General features: G+C 45.4%; 2 protein-coding genes across 3 annotated transcripts in view; one reads left to right on the top strand and one right to left on the bottom strand.

The window, feature by feature from the left end:
* The window catches only part of CHRNA7 (cholinergic receptor nicotinic alpha 7 subunit), an 880272-nt gene that overhangs the window by 272697 nt on the left and 585085 nt on the right, over positions 1–22490 (top strand). The window lies entirely within an intron of this gene.
* Positions 1–22490, bottom strand: part of OTUD7A (OTU deubiquitinase 7A) — a 370474-nt gene that overhangs the window by 61717 nt on the left and 286267 nt on the right. For both annotated transcript variants that reach the window (XM_050795833.1, XM_050795834.1), the window contains one exon: positions 14732–14950. In XM_050795833.1, the coding sequence (XP_050651790.1) occupies positions 14732–14950 (219 nt within the window). The remainder of the gene's footprint in view (positions 1–14731; positions 14951–22490) is intronic.

Raw genomic sequence — 22490 nt, 5'->3', positions numbered from 1 at the left:
AACTTTGGTCTATAAGAGGCATAGAGGGAAGGGAAAGAGAAAGAGAAAATGAATATGTGATAGAGGACTTACATGGTCTATAAAGCCTACAACTAGCTGTTAATTATGAAGGTAAAATAATGCCATTTTCAGACAAATGAAAACCTGTGACTTTGCTGCCATCAGGCCTGCATCTAACAACAAAACTAAAGTAGTAATGTACCAGGATGGTATAATAATTCTAAATGTCTATGCACCCACTAACACAGCTTTGAAATATATAAAGCAAAAGATAACTAAGGAAGAAACAGAGAAACACAATCATAGGAGAAGACCTTAACACACCCTGTTCAACAGCTGGTAGAATAAGTGGACAAAAACTTAGTGAAGAATAGAAAAGATCTGAGCAACAAAATTAACAAACTTGATATAATTAACATATTTAAAAAGTACTATACTTAAGAAGGACAGAATTCAAATTTTTTTCAAGTGCACATAGAATATTTATTAAGCATAATTATATGCTGGGTCATGAAGCAAGTCTCAACAAATTTAAAATGTCTGAAATCATTCATTGTACATTACTTGACCACAGAAGAATTAAGCTAGAAAAAAAAACCTAGAAATAGCCCCGTGGTGATTCAGCTACATATTTCTAAGTAACTTATGACTCAGGAAAAATTATAATAAGTATTTAAAATGATTTAAACTGAATGATAAAGAAGAATAACATTAAAATTGTTGATGCAACAGAGCAGACCCAGAATCAGACCCACACCTACACAGTCACCTCACCTGCTGTATCTCAAGGTTACACTGCAGCATGATAAAGAAAGGATGATTTCAATAAATGGTACCATGTCAGGTTGATGAATATACAGGAAAATGGACTCTCATTACATAGCACATCATTTATGAAAATCACTTTTAGGTGGATTATAGATTTAAGTATGAAAGGCAGGATAATATTTTCAGGATGTTGGGTTGGGCAAAGGTTTCTTAAGCTGAAATAGAGGCTCTCAAGTAAAGGGAAAAAAAGGTAAATTGAACTATTTTAGTTATGATCTTCTGTTCATTAAAGTATATCAGTCAGAGAGTGAAAAGGCAACCAGTAGGGTGGGTAAAGATATTGGCAATACACATCTGACAAAGGTCCCATTTCTACAATGTATAAATAATTCCCACAAGTCAATCAAAGAGGCAATCTCAAAAATGGGTAACAAACAAACCTGAAAAGGCACCCAACAAAAGAGGATATGCAAATGGCCAACAACATGAAAAGTACCCAATTTTACTAGTCCTCAGAAAATAAAAATTAAAACCACTGTGTGGATACTCCTACACTTCCAACACAGTAACTAAAACAAAGAAACAAAAAACATGGACCAACTGGAACCCTCAACGGAGGAAGAGCAAACTGGTACATCCACTCTGGAAAACTAATTGGACAACTGTTACCATGCTGAACATATGTAAATCCTATGACCCAGCAATGTCACTCCTAGGTACAATTAACCCTCTGTATCTGTGGGTTCCGAATCTATGAATTCAACCAATTGCTGATAGAAATAATCCAGAAAAAAAATTCCATGAAGTTCCAAAGAACAAATCTTGAATTTGCTTTGTGCCAAATAATATGTCAAATCCACATGGATGAAATGATGTAGGCATTGTTTTAGGTGTTACAGGTAATCAAGAGATGATTTAAAATACATGGGAAAATGTGAGTAGGTTATATGCAAATAGCATACCAACAAGGAACTTGAACATCTGAGAATTTCAGTATCTAGAGGGTCCTGGAACCAATTCCCTAAGGATACTGAGGGATGACTGTATATATCTTTAGAAATGTGTTCATGGCTTACCAGAAACCTGTACAAGAATGTTCACAGCATCACTATTTATTATAATAATGACAAAGTTGCAACAGCTCGCTATGGACTGAAAGTGTCCCCTCCAAATTCACATATGGAAATCTTAATCACCAGTGTGGCTATATTTGAAGGTGAGGACTTCAAGGAAGTAATTGAAATTCATTAAACGAGGTCATAAGGGTGGAGCCCTGATCTCCCAGAATTAGTGTTTGTATAAAAGACTCTAGAGAGCTTCAACTCTCAAACTGTCCCCCACCCCAAGGCATGCACTGAAGACAGACCATGTGAGAATACAGTGAGAAGGCAGCCGTTTACAAGGAACTGAATTGGCCAGTACCTTGATCTGGGACTTCTAGCCTCTGGAACTGTGAGAAAATAAATTTCTGTCATTTAAATCACCTGGTCTATGGTATTTTGTTATGTTAGCCTGAGCTAAGATACCAAAAAATCCATCAATAACATAATGGAAAGGTTATTTGTAATACATGCATGCATTGCAATGCAATATACCAATGAGAATAAATAAGCTGTATGGTAATTACACAACTCTATGAATGAATTGCATAAGCTTAATGTTAAGTGGAAGAATCCAGAACTTAACCCATGCATGATTCCATTTATTTAAAGCTCAAAAAGAGGCAAAATAAATCCATGCTGTAAGAAGTCAGTTTCCTTGATGTGAGTTTCTTGTCTGAGTCCTTGTTAAAGGATGTGATCTGTTCTACACTTATGATTTGCACACTTTTCCACATGAACGTTTCAATAAGGAATTAAAACAATGAAAGGGTGATGGGTCTAGCTCCAGAGATGGCTATAAGGGAAAAGAGAGCTGGAAGCTGCTTGTACCTGAGATGACATTTTGAAGGCAAAAGAAAGGATTCAGGTGGTAAATTTGCTGGATGGAATGTCTTTAGAAAACCCCAATTTGCAAATATTTCCACCTCATCTTATTTTTCCCATAAAATGCAAAAGAGTATGTCTGAAATATTGAAGGGGTACCTTAGATGCTGACTGAGTCTATAAACAAGGCTACAACATAAAACTGTGAATATATATTGTCACTAATATATGCTTTAACATCACATTTTTCTTATTTTTACCCAGAATTGTTGAACAGGCTGGCTTCTCATGGATCTGATACACTGTCAGTTTTATTTTATCACTTCTTAAGACATCTAAAGGTTCTATTTTCTAACCCTTCCTTAACTCCCACCTGAACACTTGCTTTTCATTTCCAATACCTAGATTAACAAACAGAACTCTTTTGATGCTATTTCTTCCCCACAAAAATACAAGTGAGAACACAATGACAATGCAATAGTGACTTAATGAATATTTTTTGATCTTATGAGCTCTGTTACAGCAGATTTATCACGACTTCCAAACTTCAGTCTTGGTGGGTAATAGCACATCGGCAACATTAGGTATCCCTGCATTTTACAGGACTGTTAGAGAAAAATAAAAATAGAGGCCTCAGTTCAGACACACCCCAAGGCCAACCACCTATAACCATGTAGCCAAAACTTAAGTCATCCTGATTTCCCTGAAATATTAGCTCTAATCATAAACAAAACACAAAACGTAGGCTAGTCCGCATGATTCAGCGAACCAACTGTACACAAATCAGCTTAAACAACTAACTCTATTTGCCCTAAAAAGATGGTTAATATGTAACAGTCAGTCACAAAAATGGTCAAAATGCTTCCTCCTTTACGCCTTCTCAGCTGTGCAGGAACTGCCGCAAGGCGAGCTTCTCACGACGCTTGGTGTGAAGTCGCCTGGGCTTGTGAACTGTTATTCTGTACGTACCATATACTCCTAAAAATCTGATAACCTGATTTGATTTTCTTCCTGACAGGACTTTGGGATCAGCCACTCTGTGTGAGGAGCGCTAAATGTAAATCTAGGGGACTGTTGTGATTTGTGGTACCGCCCGGGCCACCCCCATCATCTGTGGGCCCCCTGGGCCACCCCCCTTCACTCTGCCTCTGTCAGATGGTCCTGCGCGGTGCCCTCAGCAATGTGTCCCTCTAGAATTGTGTAACTTGGCTGCTGGTTTTCTATTTGGCCTCTCAAAGAGTGTTCCTTTGGAGATTTTCTCTGGTATTGGTGATTTATTCTTTTAAGGAAATCCCATAAATCATGCAATTCATATTTGGAATGGGTCATGTGGCAGAAAATATCCTGAGGGAAAGGGTGACAGTTCCCAAGGCTCTGAGCTGAACTGAGGAGGTCCCGTGGCATGGGCAGGATGAGGACATTTCACAGCCAGGCAGTCATGGGCAAACCCTTCTGCTTCCCCAAGTCTCTTCTTCCTGATCTGTAAAATGAAGAGCATCTTGGCAATTGCATGCAGCCGATGTGAGATCTGGACATAATTAATGCTGTACAATACACCTAGCACATAGGAGATCCCCAATATGTGAAGGCTGCTATTATCAAAAGCACAGTTGTCATAGTGCCTACCCCCATCCCATCCCAGATGACCAGATCCATGGTTCTGACTGTCAAAAGAGCCCAGTCAAAGGGTATGATGTCTTTGGATGGCTCAGAGACACATTGTTTGAAATGTGAAACCATCAAGAGTAGAATTCTGGCCGGATGCAGTGGCTCACGCCTATAATCCCAGCACTTTGGGAGGCCGAGGCAGGGGGATCACTTGAGGCCAGGGGTTCAAGACCAAACTGACCAACATGGCAAAACCCCGTCTCTACCAAACATATAAAAATTAGTCGGGCATGGTGGTGTATGCCTGTAATCCCAGCTATTTGGGAGGCTAAGGCAGGAGAATTGCTTGAACCCGGGAGACAGAGGCTGGAGTGAGCTGACATCGTACCACTGCACTTCAGCCTGGGAGACAAAGAGAGACCCTGTCTCAAAAAAAAAAAAAAAAAAAAGGAAGAAAGAAAGAAAGAATTCAGTCCAAATGCATGTGCCTCTAGGCAAGCATACCAATCCAAGTGAAATGGTTCAAAGTAGCACAACAGGAAATCAAGAAAATTCCCCTGACCACAACATATTCAGTATGACTTAATCTCTCATTCTGGATCTTTTCGCATAGAAGAATTATCATATTGCAAGTAATGACACTGCATCTGTGGCAGGCAGACTTCTAAAGTGGTCCCCAGATTCCCACCTCCTGGGATGGACTCCTGTGTCATCCCTTCCCCTAGGGTGTAGGTGGAACCTGTGACTCCGAAGGGATGTCACTCCTGTGATTAGGTTACGATATGGGGTAAAGTGAGGGGATTTTGCAGCTGTCATTACTTTATTCTTCCCTGACTCTGAGTTGACCAAAAGGGAGATTATTCTGGGTTGGTCTGACCTACTCTGCGGACCTTTTTAGAAGAGGGTTCAGTGGTTAGAGAAAAGGAAATCAGAGATTTACAGAGAAAGGGTAGCTGGTAGAATGTAGAGGGAATAGGGAAGAGGGAAGAGGGAAAGGGGGAGAGGGGAGAGAGGAGAGATTCTCTGGCTGGTCTTGAAGCAGTAAACAACTGCCATGCCAAACAGTAAACAACCTGAAGCACTAAACAACTTCACTGCTATGCCATGTGAAGAGAGCCAGACGGCAACGACCTGGTGTGGGGTCCTGGATGGCTTTGGACTGACCCCGTTCTTTCCCGTTTCTTGCCTGTAGTTCTCAAGAATTACTGTAGGCAACATGCTACTCAATACAAAATACTCTACTAAAATACAAAAATTAGTTGGGCATGGTGGTGGGCACCTGTAGTCCCAGCTACTCGGGAGGCTGAGGCAGGAGAATCACTTGAACCCAGAAGGTAGAGGTTGCACTGAGCCGAGATCGCGCCACTGCACCCCAGCCTGTGCGACAAGAGGGAGACCCTGTCTCCAGAAAAAAAAAAAAAAAAAAAAAAAAAAAAAAGAATGTGCTGGGAATGCAGTATCCTGAGATCATGGAAAACTGGCTGGAACAGTCTGGACTCTGTTCTGGTTCCTCTGAGAACAGGATGTATTTCAATGTTTTAGCCCAATAATGACTGTATCCCCCAGGTATAAAACCTACAGCAGGCTGCTTTCTCGGGTCCCTCAGCTGCAGCACAAGACAGCATGCACCCTGGGCAGCTGTCCTAAGCCTTGTGTGACTGTCTTGCCCTGAACCCTAGGCTGCTATTGTCCCTCACTGAGTGTCTGTAAGACACCTGCTTTGTGTAACCTGTACACATGCATGAGACTTGGCAAGGAAGCAGCGCACAGTGAACCTGTATTACTTCTGAGTCTCTTGGGTACTCTCTAGGAGCCAACAGTTAGCAAGAAAATGGGACCTCAGTCATTCAGCCGCAAGTAACTAAATTCTGCCAACAGCAGGGAACTCAGAAATGGATCCACCCCTAGATGAGCACAGAGCCAGAAGACACCTTAATTTCAGCCTTGAAAGACTCTTGAGCAGAGTCTGAGACCGAGCTAAAGCACAGCAGACGTCTGGCCCCCGGAAGCTGTGGGATGATACACTTGTGCTGTTTTAAACTGCCAAATGTGTGGTAATTTGTTAGGCAGCAATAGAAACACAGACAACATCCTTTAGCCCAAGGATATTTAAATAGGAATTCTGTCCATTCATTTTGCATGCGTATCCAGGGAGGCGTATCCCAGGAGTGTTCAGCAGGTGTCTGGGAGGTTTACTCGTGTCCCTGAAGTGCATGCTGCTAAGGGGAGCTATGCACAAAGAAACACCTGAGTGCTCAAGGGCAAGCAGACAGGTCCTGTAACCTGTGCAGATAACAGTGTAGCCCAGGCTGTTGAGACCGTGCACACTCAGGAGAGGGCACGCAGGCAGGGTGCAGCCTGCTAGAGCAGCTGGGTGGATGGAGGGCAAGGCTTAGTGGTTTGATGTAAGCTGGCTTCCAGAAGTTAAGACTCTTACCCAGTTGAGAGCACTCCTTGGGCTGTAAACCAGGTGTGACCGCCCTGAAAAGATGGCCCAGCCATGGTAAATGCCAGCACTTTCCAGCCTCTGGAGACCCCTTCATGGCCCAGTGCTATTCTAACATCCCGCAGAACCCAGAGTGGGGTGCCCAAGATAAAGGTGTGCTCCATACAAGGAGTGCAACTGGGAACATGCAAAAAGTTCATGGTTCCATGTTTCTATTCCTGGCTTTGACAGAGTGGTCATTCCCATCTCCCCATGACATAACCGCAGAACAGGAACAAGACTGGGCACTGGCATTGGGAATAGATTGAGAACTTGAGCTTCTGCAAATAAGAAAATCGCAGGTGAACACCACAGAGGGAGACGGGTGGTTTCACATGTGGAGAGCTATTAGTCACTTCTTCTGACTTTTCTGAGCAACAGTCTCTGATTCATCCGTGATAATGGGACCAATTAACTTCAGCTTGGGAGCAGATGGTTACCACACACTTTAAAATCAGATGTCTTTTTGCTCATCACCCCACGACATTTCGATGAAAGAAAACAAAACGTGACAATTCTCTAACAGAAAGATGAGGGGATTCTTGCCCTAAATGTGACTCTGTGACTCCTTTTCATATCACTGGATTGCACCCTCCCCACCTGAGCCCTCGGACGTCCCCTCTCTGGGCATCGCTGTGCCTTGCACGTGCTTCTGTGAGAGCTCCTGCCACGGGACTGCGGTGTTACCTTTACATCCTTTGCTCTGGGGCAGGGGCCTTGTGTTCCTCGTCTTGGTTGTCCCTGATAATACTGGTGGTTGATACAGTTTGAGATGTTTTTCCCCTGCAAATCTATGTTGAAATGTGATTCCCAGTGTTGGAGGGGGACCTGGCAGGAGGTGTTTGGGTCATGGCGTTGGATTCGTCATGAATGGTGGGGGGTCATCCTCGCAGTAATGAGTTTTCATTCTATTGGTTCCCATGAGACGACTGTTAAAAAGAGTCTGGCACCTCCTCCTCTCTTGCTCCCCTTCTCATCATATGACATATCTGCTTCCCCTTCCCCTTCTGCCAGGACTGGAAGCTTCCTGAAGCCCTCACCAGAAGCAGATGCTGGCCCCATGCTTCTTGTACAGCCTGCAGAACTGTGAGCCAAATAAACCTCTTTTCTTTATAAGTTACCTGGTCTCAGGTATCCCTTTAGAGCAATGCAAATGGGCTATGACAATAGGGTTTGAGACACCATAAGTGCTCAATCAATGTTTACTAAATGAATGAATAATTGTCATGCGTGAGAAGATAACAGTATTTAGTCACAATTTAAATTATTTATAGCAAAAAGTTTAAGGAAGAAAAATAAGAAATACCACTCTATGAAAATAAAAAATGAGTAGAGGAGGCCATTTACTTGATGTTGAGTATGCAACCAGCCCTGTGCACACATGACCTCAGTTCCTCTTCACGGTAGCCCCACAAGGTGGGCTGCTTCATCACTGCGTCACAGAGGAGAGCCTGATGCCCCCTCAGGGGGCTGCACAGGAACCACGCCGTGACCACCACACCGCGATGTGAACCCTGGCCTCTGTCCCTCCCACACTCTGGCCCAGGCCCTGTGCTCAGGGCTGCCCAACGCTGCACCCCACCCACAAAGGAACATGATATTTCCAGGCTTGCCTACGGGGATTTCAGAGCTGCGACTCTGCCTGACTGATGGGTGGAGGAAGCTCCAAAGCACAGCAAGGATCGGAAGGCAAATTTGGTAACTAGCAATGGGAGGAGCTGCCTTTGGAAGCAAGGAATGGTCCCAGGTAGCTAGGAGACCAATGGAAGCCTCATGAGATGGAGGGCAAGAGTGTGTAAAAGCTGGAGGAAAGAGATGACTCACAGCAGCCGATGGTGAGATCTATAAGGAGAAGGGGAAGGAAAGCCACTTCCTGACCTTTCTCTGCATCAAGCACAGTGCAGCATGGCTTCCCTGAGAACCCTGGCCTCGCAGTTCTCTACATCAAACACAGTGCAGCATGGCTTCCCTGAGAACCCTGGCCTCGCAGTCAAACCCAGCGGTCCGTTTCTAGTGCACACTGACTTACTGGCATATTTGGCACCACAAATTGCTCCCTTCTTGAAACACCTTCCACCCTGGGTGTCAGGGTCACTATCCACCGCTGGTTCGCCCTGTTTCCCAGGCCCACACATTCCCAGTCTCCTCTGCTGGCTCCTGTTCCGGAGCCCTCAATACTGCAGGGCCCCAGCCTGATTCTTTGGACGGCTTCTGTTTTCTGTTCATGCTCCAGACAAGTGTGTCCAACTCATGCTCACCATTGCATGGAGCCAGGCTGGAGGCAAGGTGCACCGCAGGGTCCTACGAGGAGCTCACTCCATCCACAGGTCTCACCTTAGGGCACTAACTCCACATCCACATTCACGCCTCAGAGCTCTCTGTGACTCCAGACCCTCATGTTCATCTGGACAGCAACTTTACAAGTCTTACTACAGTCTCAGGCTTTGCCTGACGGTGCTGGTTTCTTCTTCGCCCCCCCTCGATCTTGCCCTTCCTCCAGGAGTCTCCATCTCCTCAGGTACCATTGTCTACCCACATGTTCAGGGCAACATTCTTAGGGCCATGCTGGACTCCTCCCTGCCTGCCCTAGCCCCAGCCCTCCACTGTCATGGCCTGCAGGTCTGCCTTCAAAATATACCCCACAGCCGGGTCTCTCTACTGCCCCTCACCTGCACCACCACCCCCATGACTCTGCCAGCCGCCTCTTCCTGCCCTGGTCTGCAGCAGCCGCCTCTCCCTCCTCTTCTAGCTTCTTCTCTTACCACCCCATAGTCCATTCTCGAGCAGCCAGAATCCGTCAGATGTGAATCAAGACGCAACAGCTCCCTGCTCAAAACCCTCCAGGGGCTGTGTGTCTACCTACAGTGAAGCCCAAAGGACATATGAGGCTCCCTAGGGCCCCGCTCCCATTCTCCTGCCCTCCTTTCCAAATCCTCTCGCCCTTGCTCCACCAGCTCAGTGATACTGGCTTCCTTAAATATGCCAAGACTTTGACGCTAGACTCCCTCCGTCAGGAAAGCTGGGCCGGCACATGTCTGTTGCTGCCTCCCTCCCTGCCCTCCAGCGGCATCCTGGGACTCCCTCACCTTCCTTCCTAATCCCCTCAGAGCAGCCGCTGAGGCCCCACCTCGTGTTCATGCTCCCCTTGTACCGGCTTTCTTCCACTGGAATTTCACCTCCCTAAGTGCAGGGGTTTCATCTGCCTGGAGTGTGGAGGTAACCCCAGACCTGGATGGGGCATTTTGTGGGCATTCAACACAGGATGACACTGGGTCACTCTGTCTCCATTTGGCCGCCGTTACACATCTCTGACTTTCAGAGGGAAGAAAGTGAGGCTCAAGCCGGTCCAGTGACATGGCCAAGCTCCCCGTGCTGATCCGGGCCCCCAGCCAGGGTTGGGCTGACTCGGAAGCCTGCCAGCCTCCTCTGTAGCTTACGATTCTCTGGCAGGTTCCCCAGCAGATTCCCCTCAATCCAATTATCCTCCCCTGGAGCACAACTCAAAGGTGTGTCTAGAGATTTCTCAACATCTGTGTTTCCACCTCCCATGTATGCAGTGACTCCTGCATTATACAAAAAATGCCTCTGCCCTCTGCCCCCAGACACACTGAAGAACCACACCATCTCACCCACATGCTGGTTCGCTGCTGCCAGAGGCAGCAGATGAAACTTCCCAAACCCAGAGACCCGGGTCTCTGAGCCATCTCCTGTATAAATGCAGCAGGATCAGCTGATGGCAAAAGCAGTGGTTTCTTGCCTTCTTAATGGCAGGCTAGTCATTAGAAAACAAAAGGTGTTTCCCTTCCTCTCTCAGGAGGTCAGCTGGTTTTAGGTCCAGAAGATCTCGCCCTTCTGTTGCCCTGAGACTGTCATGGGGTGGGAGTGGGTTGAACTCTCCAGGGTTTGAAGGCTAGGGAAGACCAGTCTCCCAGATCTGTGGGTTTTATGGGAGTCCAGACTGGCACTCCACTTGACACAGAGGCCTCAAAAATAGATGGGGCTGCTTATGTGGCTCGGGAGGCCAGGCAGATACCACGCAGGGCTCCGGCAGAGTGGAATCAGGCCCCGGGATGGACAGCTGGACCGTGGGCAGTGTTAACTGAGTGAAGGCCATTGTTCGCCAATTTTCAGAACCACCTGAGCCCTGGGTTCATGTTCTGTCCCAAGGGAAAAGGAAGTCCTCCATCCAAAGTCTTATGACAGAGATAATGTTTCCTGCCAAGCACAGCTAGAACTGTCCCTTAAACAAATGGATTGTTTTTTTACTCAATAATTTTTTGACATCTGTATTTCAATCTCTCATATATTCAGTAAAATAATAATGCATATAAACAGTTTATTCATAAAGATTCTAAGCACTAAGCTATTAGAAAGAGACATTTACTCTTTGTACCCAGCAACACTGAGCAGCTTTCTTGGACGGCCATTTCATGATGGAAACATGGACAGTGACATGATGGAAACATGGCCATGGGAGCAGAGCCTGGCTGTGGGGTGGAAGGTGCAGGAGCTGCCAGTGCTTTCTAGTGACCAAACTGCTCACCCAGATGGGGTGGGGGCTGTGGGAGACCCATTTAGCACCAGCCAGCTGAGGGTCTTCACGTGAGTCTGAGCATGGCAGGGTACTGAGAAATGACCTAGTCTAAGACCTCACTTGAGAGCAGAGGAAAGGAGTTCGGAGGAGTCAGATGGATGGCGGGTGGGGGTCAGGTTCACGCTATCACCCAGGCCAGAGACTGCTTCACGCCACTGAGGGAGCACACACACAGTTGTCTGTGTACCTCTGTTATTTTTTTTTTTTTTTCTATTTTTTTGGGGGGCGGGGCGCGGTCAGGGTCTTGCTTTGTTACCCAGGCTGGAGTGCAGTGGTGTGATCATGGCTCACTGCAGCCCCGACTGCCAGGACTCAAGAGATTCTCCCACCTCAGCCTCCTGAGTAGCTGGGACCACAGGCGTGCACCACCATGCTTGGCTAATCTGTTTTGTTATTTGTAGAGACGGGGTCTTACTATGTTGCTCGAGCTGGTCTTAGACTTCTGGGCTCAAGTGATTCTCCTGCCTTGGCCTCCCAAAGTGCTAGGATTATAGGCGTGAGCCACCACACCTAGCCAGTTTCGTTATTTTTCAGCGCGAGGGATGAGGAAGACATGTTGGCTACTAGGACTCCTGTCCCAGGCAGACCCCTGATCTTCAGGTGCTAATTGCACCACAGGCACCTTTGACCACTCCCTGAAGCGTGAGACCCACTTCCTCAAGGCCTCCTGTGATTGTAGGCTGTGAGCGGAGGCTTCTCCACCGCTGGATGGGAGCCCGAGCCTCCTGCCTTCACTGACCGCTGCTGCTTCCAGTTGGTTCTCTTCCTGGTGCCCAACATAAACAATGGGCTGTTCATAATTTAACATCTTAACTCACTAAGTTTGGGGTTTTAAAAGGTTTTCTCAAGACTGGATGAAGTCAGAGTCTCATCTTAAAATGTTAGTCTGGAAAGTAAAATACAAGTGATAAAAATTAATATGCAAAATATGGAAAAAAATAACAGAAAAGACGTTCAAAATAAGTGAAGGCTTTTGTTAAGCATGGTAGGGCTCAAGGAGAAGGTAATACGGTGAGCTCTACCTACGACCTTGCACGAGACTGTGCTTACCACAAAGCACAGCACTCAGGCAACTGCTACAATCACCCGAGCTGTTAGCCATCGTCAGTGCGGAGCTGTGTAAAGGTCTGCGCTGCCGTAGCATTCAACAGACAGTAACCCATGAAACTTGTTTCTTTCTTAACAAATACTAATTTCCGCTTCTCTATGAATAGTGAGCCTTTTCCATTGAAAATATCTTATCTGAATTAGTCATATAGAAGCGTCTTTAAGATACCAGCCCCCACAGTGAGTGGTTTACGTTATTGCTCATCTAGCTGAATTGTTTTATGTTTGTTGAATCTTGCTGAGGTAAGACAGAGCAAGGCTGTGGGTGCCAGTCACTGGGTTGCTTTTGATGGCTGTGAAGAAGCTGAGATAACAATTTCTCCACAGTCACAACATGAGATCCAGCTATTGGGAATGTAGAGCCTGTTCTAATGCCAAGCACGCCATTGGTGAGGCTTCTGTGAGTCCTGTGGCTGCAACCTGACCGCAAGCCTGCCCAACACAAATAAGCCCCACTAAGCACCATCGCGTCCTTTGTCTAAATGCATCTTGTGCCTTCCCTCTTGAAAGTGGTAGATGACAACAGCCCTGGGCAAACAATGACAAGCAATGGCATGAAAGCAGGTGTACATGTGTACACAGAAGCCAGGTCTGGTAAAACTTCCCTGCACATTGACTTTCTAGATGTTTCCCATTGGCCCCACAGATCTACTGTCTATCCTTCTCCATGCTGCTGTGTATGCAGAGGGTGACCTGTGTGGATCACATCAGTGAGCTCCCTGCAGTCTGCCCTTCTGCCATTAAGAAGCACTGGTCAGAACCTGGATGGTGGAGGAAGAGTGTGGTCAGAGTATTTATTTCCCCAGCATCTTCTCTCTCCCAGACGCCACACCTCCTGCCAGTGGCTATCTCCATCAGCCACTCTCACCCCTTGTCTTTTCGCCAGGTCCGATGGTAGTCCCAGGAATAGCAGTATCTTTCGCTGGTGTCCTTAAATCCTGCCCACTCCTTGGAAAGCAGTCCCTTTATGGAGTCCTTTTATCTCAGTTTTGTGCTGCCTTTTCTTTCCTACCAGGGTCCTGATTGGTCCATCCACCAATATCAGAATCATACCAACCTACAGGTACTTCTCTTCTGTCTTCTTCTGAAACTCTAGAAAGTGCTTAGTAATTTTATTGGGTCTTGGCTGAGGGCCGAGAGAAGCTCTACTCCCTAACAGCACATTGCTGGCTGCAGCCCTAAACTCCTGGGACGACACATGTGGGGATGGCTCCATGGACCAAGCCTTGGAAGTGGAGGCTCCACTCCACAGTGGACATGAAGCGCTGGCTGACGGCTGGGTCAGCACTGGAAGGAGATGCTTCCCCACCCCAGCAGAAGCAGGGCTTCCCACTGGCTGAGGACATGCTCCATGTGCACCATCAGCCCGTGCAGGCAGGCGGGGCCCCCACTGGAAGGAGCGTGGTGGGCCTGAGGAGACAGCCGTAACATCTTCCACATGCGTGCCTCAAAGACCCACAGATACGTAATTGTGCAATGTTTACAATGTGAATGATCATGAGTGAAATCGGCATTGCTTTGTCTCGGGAAGAACCTAAATCTGTTTTAGACTTTTGTTTTGGACTCATTATTTTCTCCTTAAACATTCCAAAGAAGAGAGTTTGTCTTGCTTCTTGAATGCTTTCTTCATTGGGATGTTAAGGCGGTGAGGAAACATTAAGGAGAAAGAAGGAGACTGTGGTCAGGTTTCATGCTTCCTTAACCTGGAAGCTGGAAGAGGCGGTGCAGGCAGGGAACCGACAGCTAAGGAAGGAACACGTCAGTTAGTACCCCAAAGTGTTGCTGGGTCAGCAGTCTCCTCATCTTTGCAGATCGGGAAACTGAGGCTCAGAGAGATCACCTGACTTGTCCAAGTCCACAGAAAGTGACGGGTCTCCTGTTTTCTCTAAAGCCCATGGTCTTTCCTATCTTTCGTTAACGCCCACGGAGGAGTTGTCTGGGCACAGAGAGAAGCAAGGCAAAGAAGCATAGGGTTCTCCTTAGAGGAGGACTGGGATTTAGGAGCAAGGGGAAAAACTCAAGAGATTTCAGCACCACCTGGTTATCGGCCCCTCTATCCAGCCCATGCTGGCTAGAACACTGTCGGCCCGTAGAGCAGGAGGTGCGGTGCAGCATCTAGAATCCTAATTGAAAACTGCCCGGTGTCTGAGAACACGTGCCCTTCTCTTGCTCATAGAGTGGGTTAGGCCGGCTCACCATTCACCAAACCTAAAGGGCGCGGGCCTGCCGGCAGGGGCAACTCACCTGCCTGCTCCAAAGCCACCATCGTTGCCTGCTCGATCAAGTCCCGCTCGATGAAGCTCCTGAAATCCTCACTGTACACGCTCAGGTCTGGCAACTGGAATGTGTAGATTGGCATCTCCAGGGGGAACTGCTCGTTGTTGCATTCACTTGCCACGTGGGACCGGGCCAGGGAGACGATGGCTGAGCTGGCGTGGGAAATCCCCCGGGAAAGTCGCTTTTCTGCAGGGGGAGAAGGAAAGATAGCCACAAGGGCTGAATGGGTGTAGGTGCGGCTCTGTGTGTGTACATAAACACATACTGTGCACACGCAATACACACACAGGTACACATTCATGGACACATGCCACACACATGCACATACCACACAACACACATCAATACACATGTGCACACATATGAACACACCACACATGTTCACACATATATACTACATGTGCACACACTTATAAGCAGAGATATACATATGCATACACATACTGCACACATACACACACACATAAATGCACACACACGAATACAAAAGTATACACAGGAACATATGCATGCATACACTAGACACACACTGCACATCCACTTGCATACATACATGCACATATACTACATAGCATATGCATACATGCATGCACACACACATACATACAGATACTAGGCACATATACTACACACATACACACATGCCCATGTACATACACTACAGACTGTATACATACTATATACATGTACATATATAGATGTATTTGCACATACTACATACAGCACAAATACACAGGACACACAGTGCACATACATGTACAACATGCACAAACTATATGTATACACACATGTACACATACATGTGTGCACACACATACACATGCACACCCATATTCTCTCTGTACCAGCCCTTCTATCCTACAAGCCTGTTCTATCCTGCAGGCCTTCCTGCTGCTGGATTAATCACCATCACCTGGTATGTGGTACTTATTCACAAGAGTCAGGAAAGCACTTAGTAAGTGGGGAGCTGCGAGCCCACGGTACAGCTGCACATCAGCACTGTCGAAGAGCACCAGGCTTGCTCTTGGGTCTGCAGTTATCTCTAACTCGAGTCCACTGAGCTGTCCTCTCCCAGGACTAAATGGTACAAGGCAGACCGCTCTTTGTCTCGATGCGTTTATGCAGTTAATGCAAAGAAACAATCTCAGGCATCCACAGCGGCTCAGGTTTTAAGACAGGCTGTTTTACTAAAGTTACGCTGATAAATGCCTCCTACGTGGCCCTCCCAGGACACACAATATTCAGTCAGTCCATGTGTTCCTCTTCCGTCTGGCTATTCTTTTGCCACAGCACTCTAAAAAGTAATGCTCTCCTCTAGCTTTATTCTTCTTGGGCTTTTCAGCCAGGGAATGAGAAAGGCAGTGTGGGATTTCTCTAAGGTACAATATGTTACCATGTTAGGAAGTCAACTACCTAGAAAGTAGATGTATCCTCTTGGCGCTACAAAAGCACGCTTGTTTTTCTAAGCCCTGTGTTCTAATGACCAACATTGCACATAAAACAAGATTAAATATATGTTAGGAATAGGTTATCTTTTTTCACAGTCAGTGTTTTCAGTAAGGAGAAGTCTTTCTAGCAAGGCGGTAGATCTTTCATTTTTCTCAGGAAAGCACGGTCTCTGGTGTTTTATTCAAAAACCTGCTGCCTGTGTTGCCTAAATTAAGTCTAAATAAGGATTGTCTAAGCCCTGTGGCAAATTCCTGAGGCTATTCCCTGAGGTCCCAAGGACTCCCACTGTCCTTCAGTTCAGCCTGACCACTGGTGAGGTCTGTGCTCCTGCAAGGCCCCTCTGAGGTCCACGCTGACCAGCACACCACGGTCACGCGGAAAACCCAGCCCCAGCCTTCACCCGGAACAGCAGCGTCCTCCTTCCCCACTTGCTAGAGCACCGGACAGAAATGGCATTCATGGAGTTTTGTTAAAACAGACTAAAAAGCATCGGCTTTCGATCCTGTGGCAAGTTCGTTTTAAACCCAAAGCGAGTTCCCAGAAGGTTCATGTATTTTCCCATTAAAATGAATACAGAGTCACAGAGACAGACTGTATTTCACAATGGGTGGTTTAGATTCACCTTCAGTTTCACTCTGAGACCAATGGGTGGTTTAGATTCACCTTCAGTTTCACTCTGAGACCAACAGGATTAAGTTCTTCGTATTTTGAGGAAAGGTAAAAAGAGAAGTTAAGCCACACAGGCAGTTAGAAAGAAGAGGGAGGGAGCGTGCAGGCCCAGCTTGGGGGGTGGGGACGGCCCATTGCTTCCCACACTGGTTCAGGTACTTGAGTGCAGGAGCAGCCGAAGCTTGTGTCTTTCTACCTCGTGCAAGCCATGCTGAGGCCGCTCATCTTGCCACATACTACCTTTTTTGCATCTGGAAAGAAGGAACTGCCCCATTTTTGGAGACCCGATGGAGAGGGACATCAGGCATTAGAGAATTGAGGTGCTATGTGCACCCGCAGTTGGGGGGACAGACAATCTCGAGGCTGCTCTCAACAGTGGGCACCTGCTGGTCAGGGGCACCCATGCTCCTCCTGGCCCATCTATCAGCACTGACATGAGACACTTCAAGGGCCTTGGAAACGTGGTGATTCCTAGGACAACAGGATGCTGTTCTGCAGTTCTAAACATGAAATATTTGGAGTCTAAAGGAAAAAAGTATTTTTGAACTAAAAATATTAATAGATTGTGTTGAAGATCATATAATGAGAAATATATGCTCCTAATTCTAACATTTCCCGTGACACCCCAGGAATGCACATGTATCATCTCTCTCTCACACACAGAGTCACAAACACACACACTCACATACTGATTCTTTAAATGTGAACTCAGTGACTCTGCTTTTGGATGTATAAATAAAACATTTTATAGGAATTATCATGATCAAAGTTATGTCTCAGAAAAACACAGAAAGATTAAAAAACAAAACAAAACATAGTATAACAATGTACAGAATTTCCCTGCCACTGACAAAGGGGAGATGTATTAACTATAAATTCTTTTTTCATTTATTTTCCTTTTATTTTTAATTTTTACAGAGATGGGGTCTTGCTGTGTTGCCCAGTCTGGTCTCAAACACTTGGGCTCAGCGAGGATTACAGGAATGAGCCACTGCACCTGGCCCTGCATTTTCTTATTTTCTTAGTTTTTGTTGCTCTGGCACCTGGGACCTCCCCGACTGGGGAAAGCCTGCCCCTCCCGGGTGAACCGATGTTAGAGATGGCAAAGGCCTTGCCCGGCAGCATGCCTCTCCTATGCGGAGCCGCCAATCCAGAATCTACGCTCCCAACCACCCTCTCCAGCTGGCTCTTACTCTCCAGGAGGCAATGTTCCTTTGCCCTAAGCACTTCAGGCCAGGTATCAGGCAGCTGGAGACAGGCCCTTTGCCCCTGAGCTGGCTGCAGTTATGCACACTAGCTGGGGTAGGGGCTGCTCCCCCTGCCCTGCCTTCCCATAGAAACCATCACAAAGGCTTTGGTCCGTGCTTCCCCTCACTCCTACCTCCGCACGACCCGCGCCTCCCAATATGGCCCTGCATGCTGTCCTGGGCCTCCTGTTTCCACCTTCATGACAGTAATTTCTGTGTTTGTGTGTCTTGTGATACCTGATTAAAACGGATCCTGGGTACATTTTAAAACAAGTGGACAAAACTTTTCCTAAAGGGTGAGATAGAAATATTTTAGGCTTTGTGAGCCACGCAGTCTCAACTACTCACCTCTGTCTTTGCAGCACTACAGCTGCCGAAGACAGCACATACATGAGTGAGCGTGGGGGAGTCCCAATAAAACTTTACTTAAAAAACAGGCCAGGTTGGGCTGACAGGTCATTTTCTGGCCCCCGATTTAGAATATGAAATGTTCCATTTTCCATTTTAGCACACTATGGTTTCAGGAAGAACTCAACTAAAGGAGACATAAATTCAATTAGGAAACTCTGTAATTCAATAGGAATTGATATGATTGCTCGCAAGCCTCAATTAATAGGATTATGCTGGGATAGAGTCCTATTTTTTTTTCTTAAATGGTATCTAAGAAAAGTCAGATCACAGTATGTAACAACTACACTTACTAGGCCCTGATTCTGCCAACCTCTCTGGTAGCAGACGGGAGGTTCCTTGTAGCCCCTGGACCAGAAGGATAAGATAATGGGTTGGTTTGTTTGTTCCCAGCTCAAAAGAGCAGGAATGGCCATGTGGTCATCTGTCTGGACTGCTGCTGCATGAAAGATACCAGGAGCCTTAACCATGTGCTACAGTCAAGGAAGGCCCTGAGAATAAGACCGAGCCAATGACTGGAAGGGGTGGTTCCTCTGGAGTCAGGTCTAATGGCAGAAATGAAACCAAATTTAAGAATAATCAACAAGAGGGGCAAGACAGTGCACAGCCTCAGTGTCCTGTCCTTACACCCACCTGGAGATCCCCAGGGGCAGGAGGTGGGAATGGGTGAGACTGACAGAGAGGGCCTGGGGTAGGGCGTCTGGTCCTGCCTTTCCTCTCTCCAGCATGGCTCCAGCATGGCCTGCCTTCCCTATCATCCCCCAGCCCCGACCCTGTGCCAGCTGGAGAACATCAGGTGGTGCTGGAGCACAGCTGGGTGGGGCAGCAGTCACCATGGGCACCACTTCCCTCCTTTCCCTAACATACGGGGGAGCTTGGCAGTTACACCAGAGCGGGGCAGTCCCTACAGGACACAAGGACTTTCTAGAAGAGAGGCGCTGGGAGCAGCCCTCAGGAGATAATCCAGCTGTGCGGAGGGGAACAGGCAGGGAACTTCTAGAGGCCAAATGACAACATCCAAGGCTCTCCAGCTTGAGGACCCTTCCCCGCCTCCCATCTGGAGGAGCACCCACCAGAGCCTGTGCTCCGGCACAAGTGAAGATGGATGATAACTGCACGCCCCAGGAGCTTCCAGGGAAACTGTCACAGAAAGGCAACATAGTACTGGCCAGGAGGACTAGATTAAAAAATGAGCCTAGTAAATATGTGCAGAGAGATAAAGAGAATATCAGAATGCAAAAAAAAAAAAATAATAATAATAATGACAAAGAATTAACTTGGGATGAAAAAAATTTAATGAGACTAATAATGCATTCATGTGCAGAATAAATGGGGATGTGAAAACATCAGGTCAAGTGAATCTCTTAGAAGACATGAGGAACAAGCTGCAAGAACACGATGGAGGAAGGGGTGGAAAGTGTTCAAAGAAAATAATTTCAAACTAGAGTTTTTAATCTACTAAATGAAAATATAAGTATACCATGTAAACCTTTTTAGGCACTCAAGGCCTTAGGAGATTCACCACGCAAAAATTCTTTTTGGAAGTAGTCTTTGAGGAAGTTTTTTGTTTTTTGTTTTTGCAAAAGAGAAATGAATACATGTGAATAAATAAAGGAGTTAATTGTTATCTAAATAAGCAAAGGCAACAAAAAGTATCTAAATATGATTGAGAGCAAGTAGAGGCAGGACAGAACAACAAAAATCATACTAAGAGATGTATTTTGCAGGGGAAAATATAGTGGTTAAGTTTTTAAAAATAATAGGAAGAAAACCAAAATACTGATTTTAATAGAATAGCAGTAATTGCAATGTGAGTAAAAGTAGAATGTGTAACTTGCAAACCAGTAGAAAAATTCAATTAGATAGAGAAGATAGGACAGAAGGATGGATTGAATTAACTACTCAAAAGACAGAGATTCTTGGATTGGATAATAAAATAAAACCTAATAATAAGTTGTCTACAAGAATCACATTTAACGTGAAAGGATAAGGAAAAGTTGAAATTACATCAGCAGAAAAAATGATATTTCTGGCAAATATGAACCAATAGAAAGCCAGGGTAGCTGTTTAATATCAACAAAAGCAGATTTCAAGATAAAAACTATTATATCAAATGGCTTGACAAACAGACAGCCTATATATTGGTTAAAAAACATACTAGAGCAAGATAATCTAAAAAATTATGAATATACATATACCTAACAAGATAGCATCAAAACAAATACAGCAGAAAGGATGAAACTCAGAGAAGACACAGATAATACGTATTAAAATTTCTAACTCAATTATGGCTTTTCTAAACAACAGAATAAACAGTCAAGAATAATCCAAGATATAGATTCAAATATAGCTTGAATGATAGGCTGAGCTAATAGAAACAAATACAGCATTCATTCTCAACAGTTCAGGAGAGTCTACCTAATGCAATAAAATAAAAAACTGAATTAATTGTATAAATATGAAGAAGAACATACAATTATTTGTGATTCTCTTAGGACAAACTATTAGAACTAATAAGAGAATTTATGTAGCTCACTGGATAAAAGACAAATAAGTAAAAAATGAGTTTCTTTTTTCCATGCCTAAAATCTGAACAGAATCTGAAGATGTACAGGGGCATACGTAATGTTCTTGGATAGAAGAACAATATTACAAATGCAAATTATTTTTAAAATGAAATAAAAATCTATTCCAATTCCACTCAGAATTATAATTTTAAGGTTTAGATGGCAAAATAAATATTCAAAAACAGCAAAAAAAAAAAAAAAAAAAAAAAAGGAAAAGCAGAGCAATAGAAGGGTTTGCTTAGCAGAGAGTGATACCCTGTGAAACCACTGAGTCAAGTGTAACAGGGTGGCAGCCATGGGGTGGGCAGAACAAAGTATGCAAATAGGTCCAGGTATGTTGAGAATTTAATATAAGGCAAGGCTGGCATTTTAGTTCAGTTCAGTGGGGAAATGTACTTAAATAACTCACTCTCAATCCAGAAGAAAGCAAAACCAGATTATTTACTATTATAAAAATTTCAAATTGATGAAAAGACTCAAAGAACAAAATTTAAATTAAATATAAGAATATATTTCAGGCTGGGCATGGTGGCTCATGACTGTAATCCCAGCACTTTGGGGGGCTGAGGCAGGTGGATCACAAGGTCAGGAGATCGAGACCCTCCTGGCTAACACAGTGAAACCCCATCTCTACTAAAAACACAAAAAAATTAGCTGGGCGTGGTGGCAGGCACCTGTAGTCCCAGCTACTTGGGAGGCTGAGGCAGGAGAATGGTGTGAACCTGCGAGGCAGAGCTTGCAGTGAGCCAAGATTGTGCCACTGCACTCCAGCCTGGGTGACAGAGCAAGACTCCATCTCAAAAAAAAAAAAAAATATATTTCAGTAACTCTGTAGTCCAAGAAACCTTCCAAAGTGAGAGAGAAAGCTCATCAGCCATGAGAGCAAGATAATGTAAACATGTATGGGAAAACATTCTGAAAAGAAAGTCCTAAGGCAAGTGATACAGTGGGAAACACACACACACACACACACACACACACACACGAAATATATGTTTTAGTCTTTATTACAAAGAGAGAAACAAATTGATAAGAAAAGGCAAACTAATCAATAGAAAATGGACAAAGTACATGAACAGCCAAGTTACAAAGGGGAAATCCAATGGCCTAACAAGCAAATGGCAAGATGAGAGTGTAAACAAGACACCATTTTCCACTCTTCAGAGTAGAAAAAGAACATAAACACATTTGATGTAGTTTGGATATTTGTCTCCAAATCTCAAGTTGAAATGTGATCCCCAGTCTTGGCGGGGCGGCCTGGTAGGAGGTGTTTGGATTAGAAGCAGACGCCTCATGAATGGCTTGGACCATCCCCTTGGTGATAAGTGAGCTCTTGCTCAGTTCACACGCAATCTGGTTGTTTAAAGGTGTGTGGCACCTCCCACC

The sequence above is a fragment of the Macaca thibetana genome, chromosome 7 (assembly GCF_024542745.1).
Source record: "Macaca thibetana thibetana isolate TM-01 chromosome 7, ASM2454274v1, whole genome shotgun sequence".
Taxonomy (NCBI): Eukaryota; Metazoa; Chordata; class Mammalia; order Primates; family Cercopithecidae; genus Macaca; species Macaca thibetana.
This window is presented reverse-complemented; position numbering and strand designations above follow the sequence as displayed.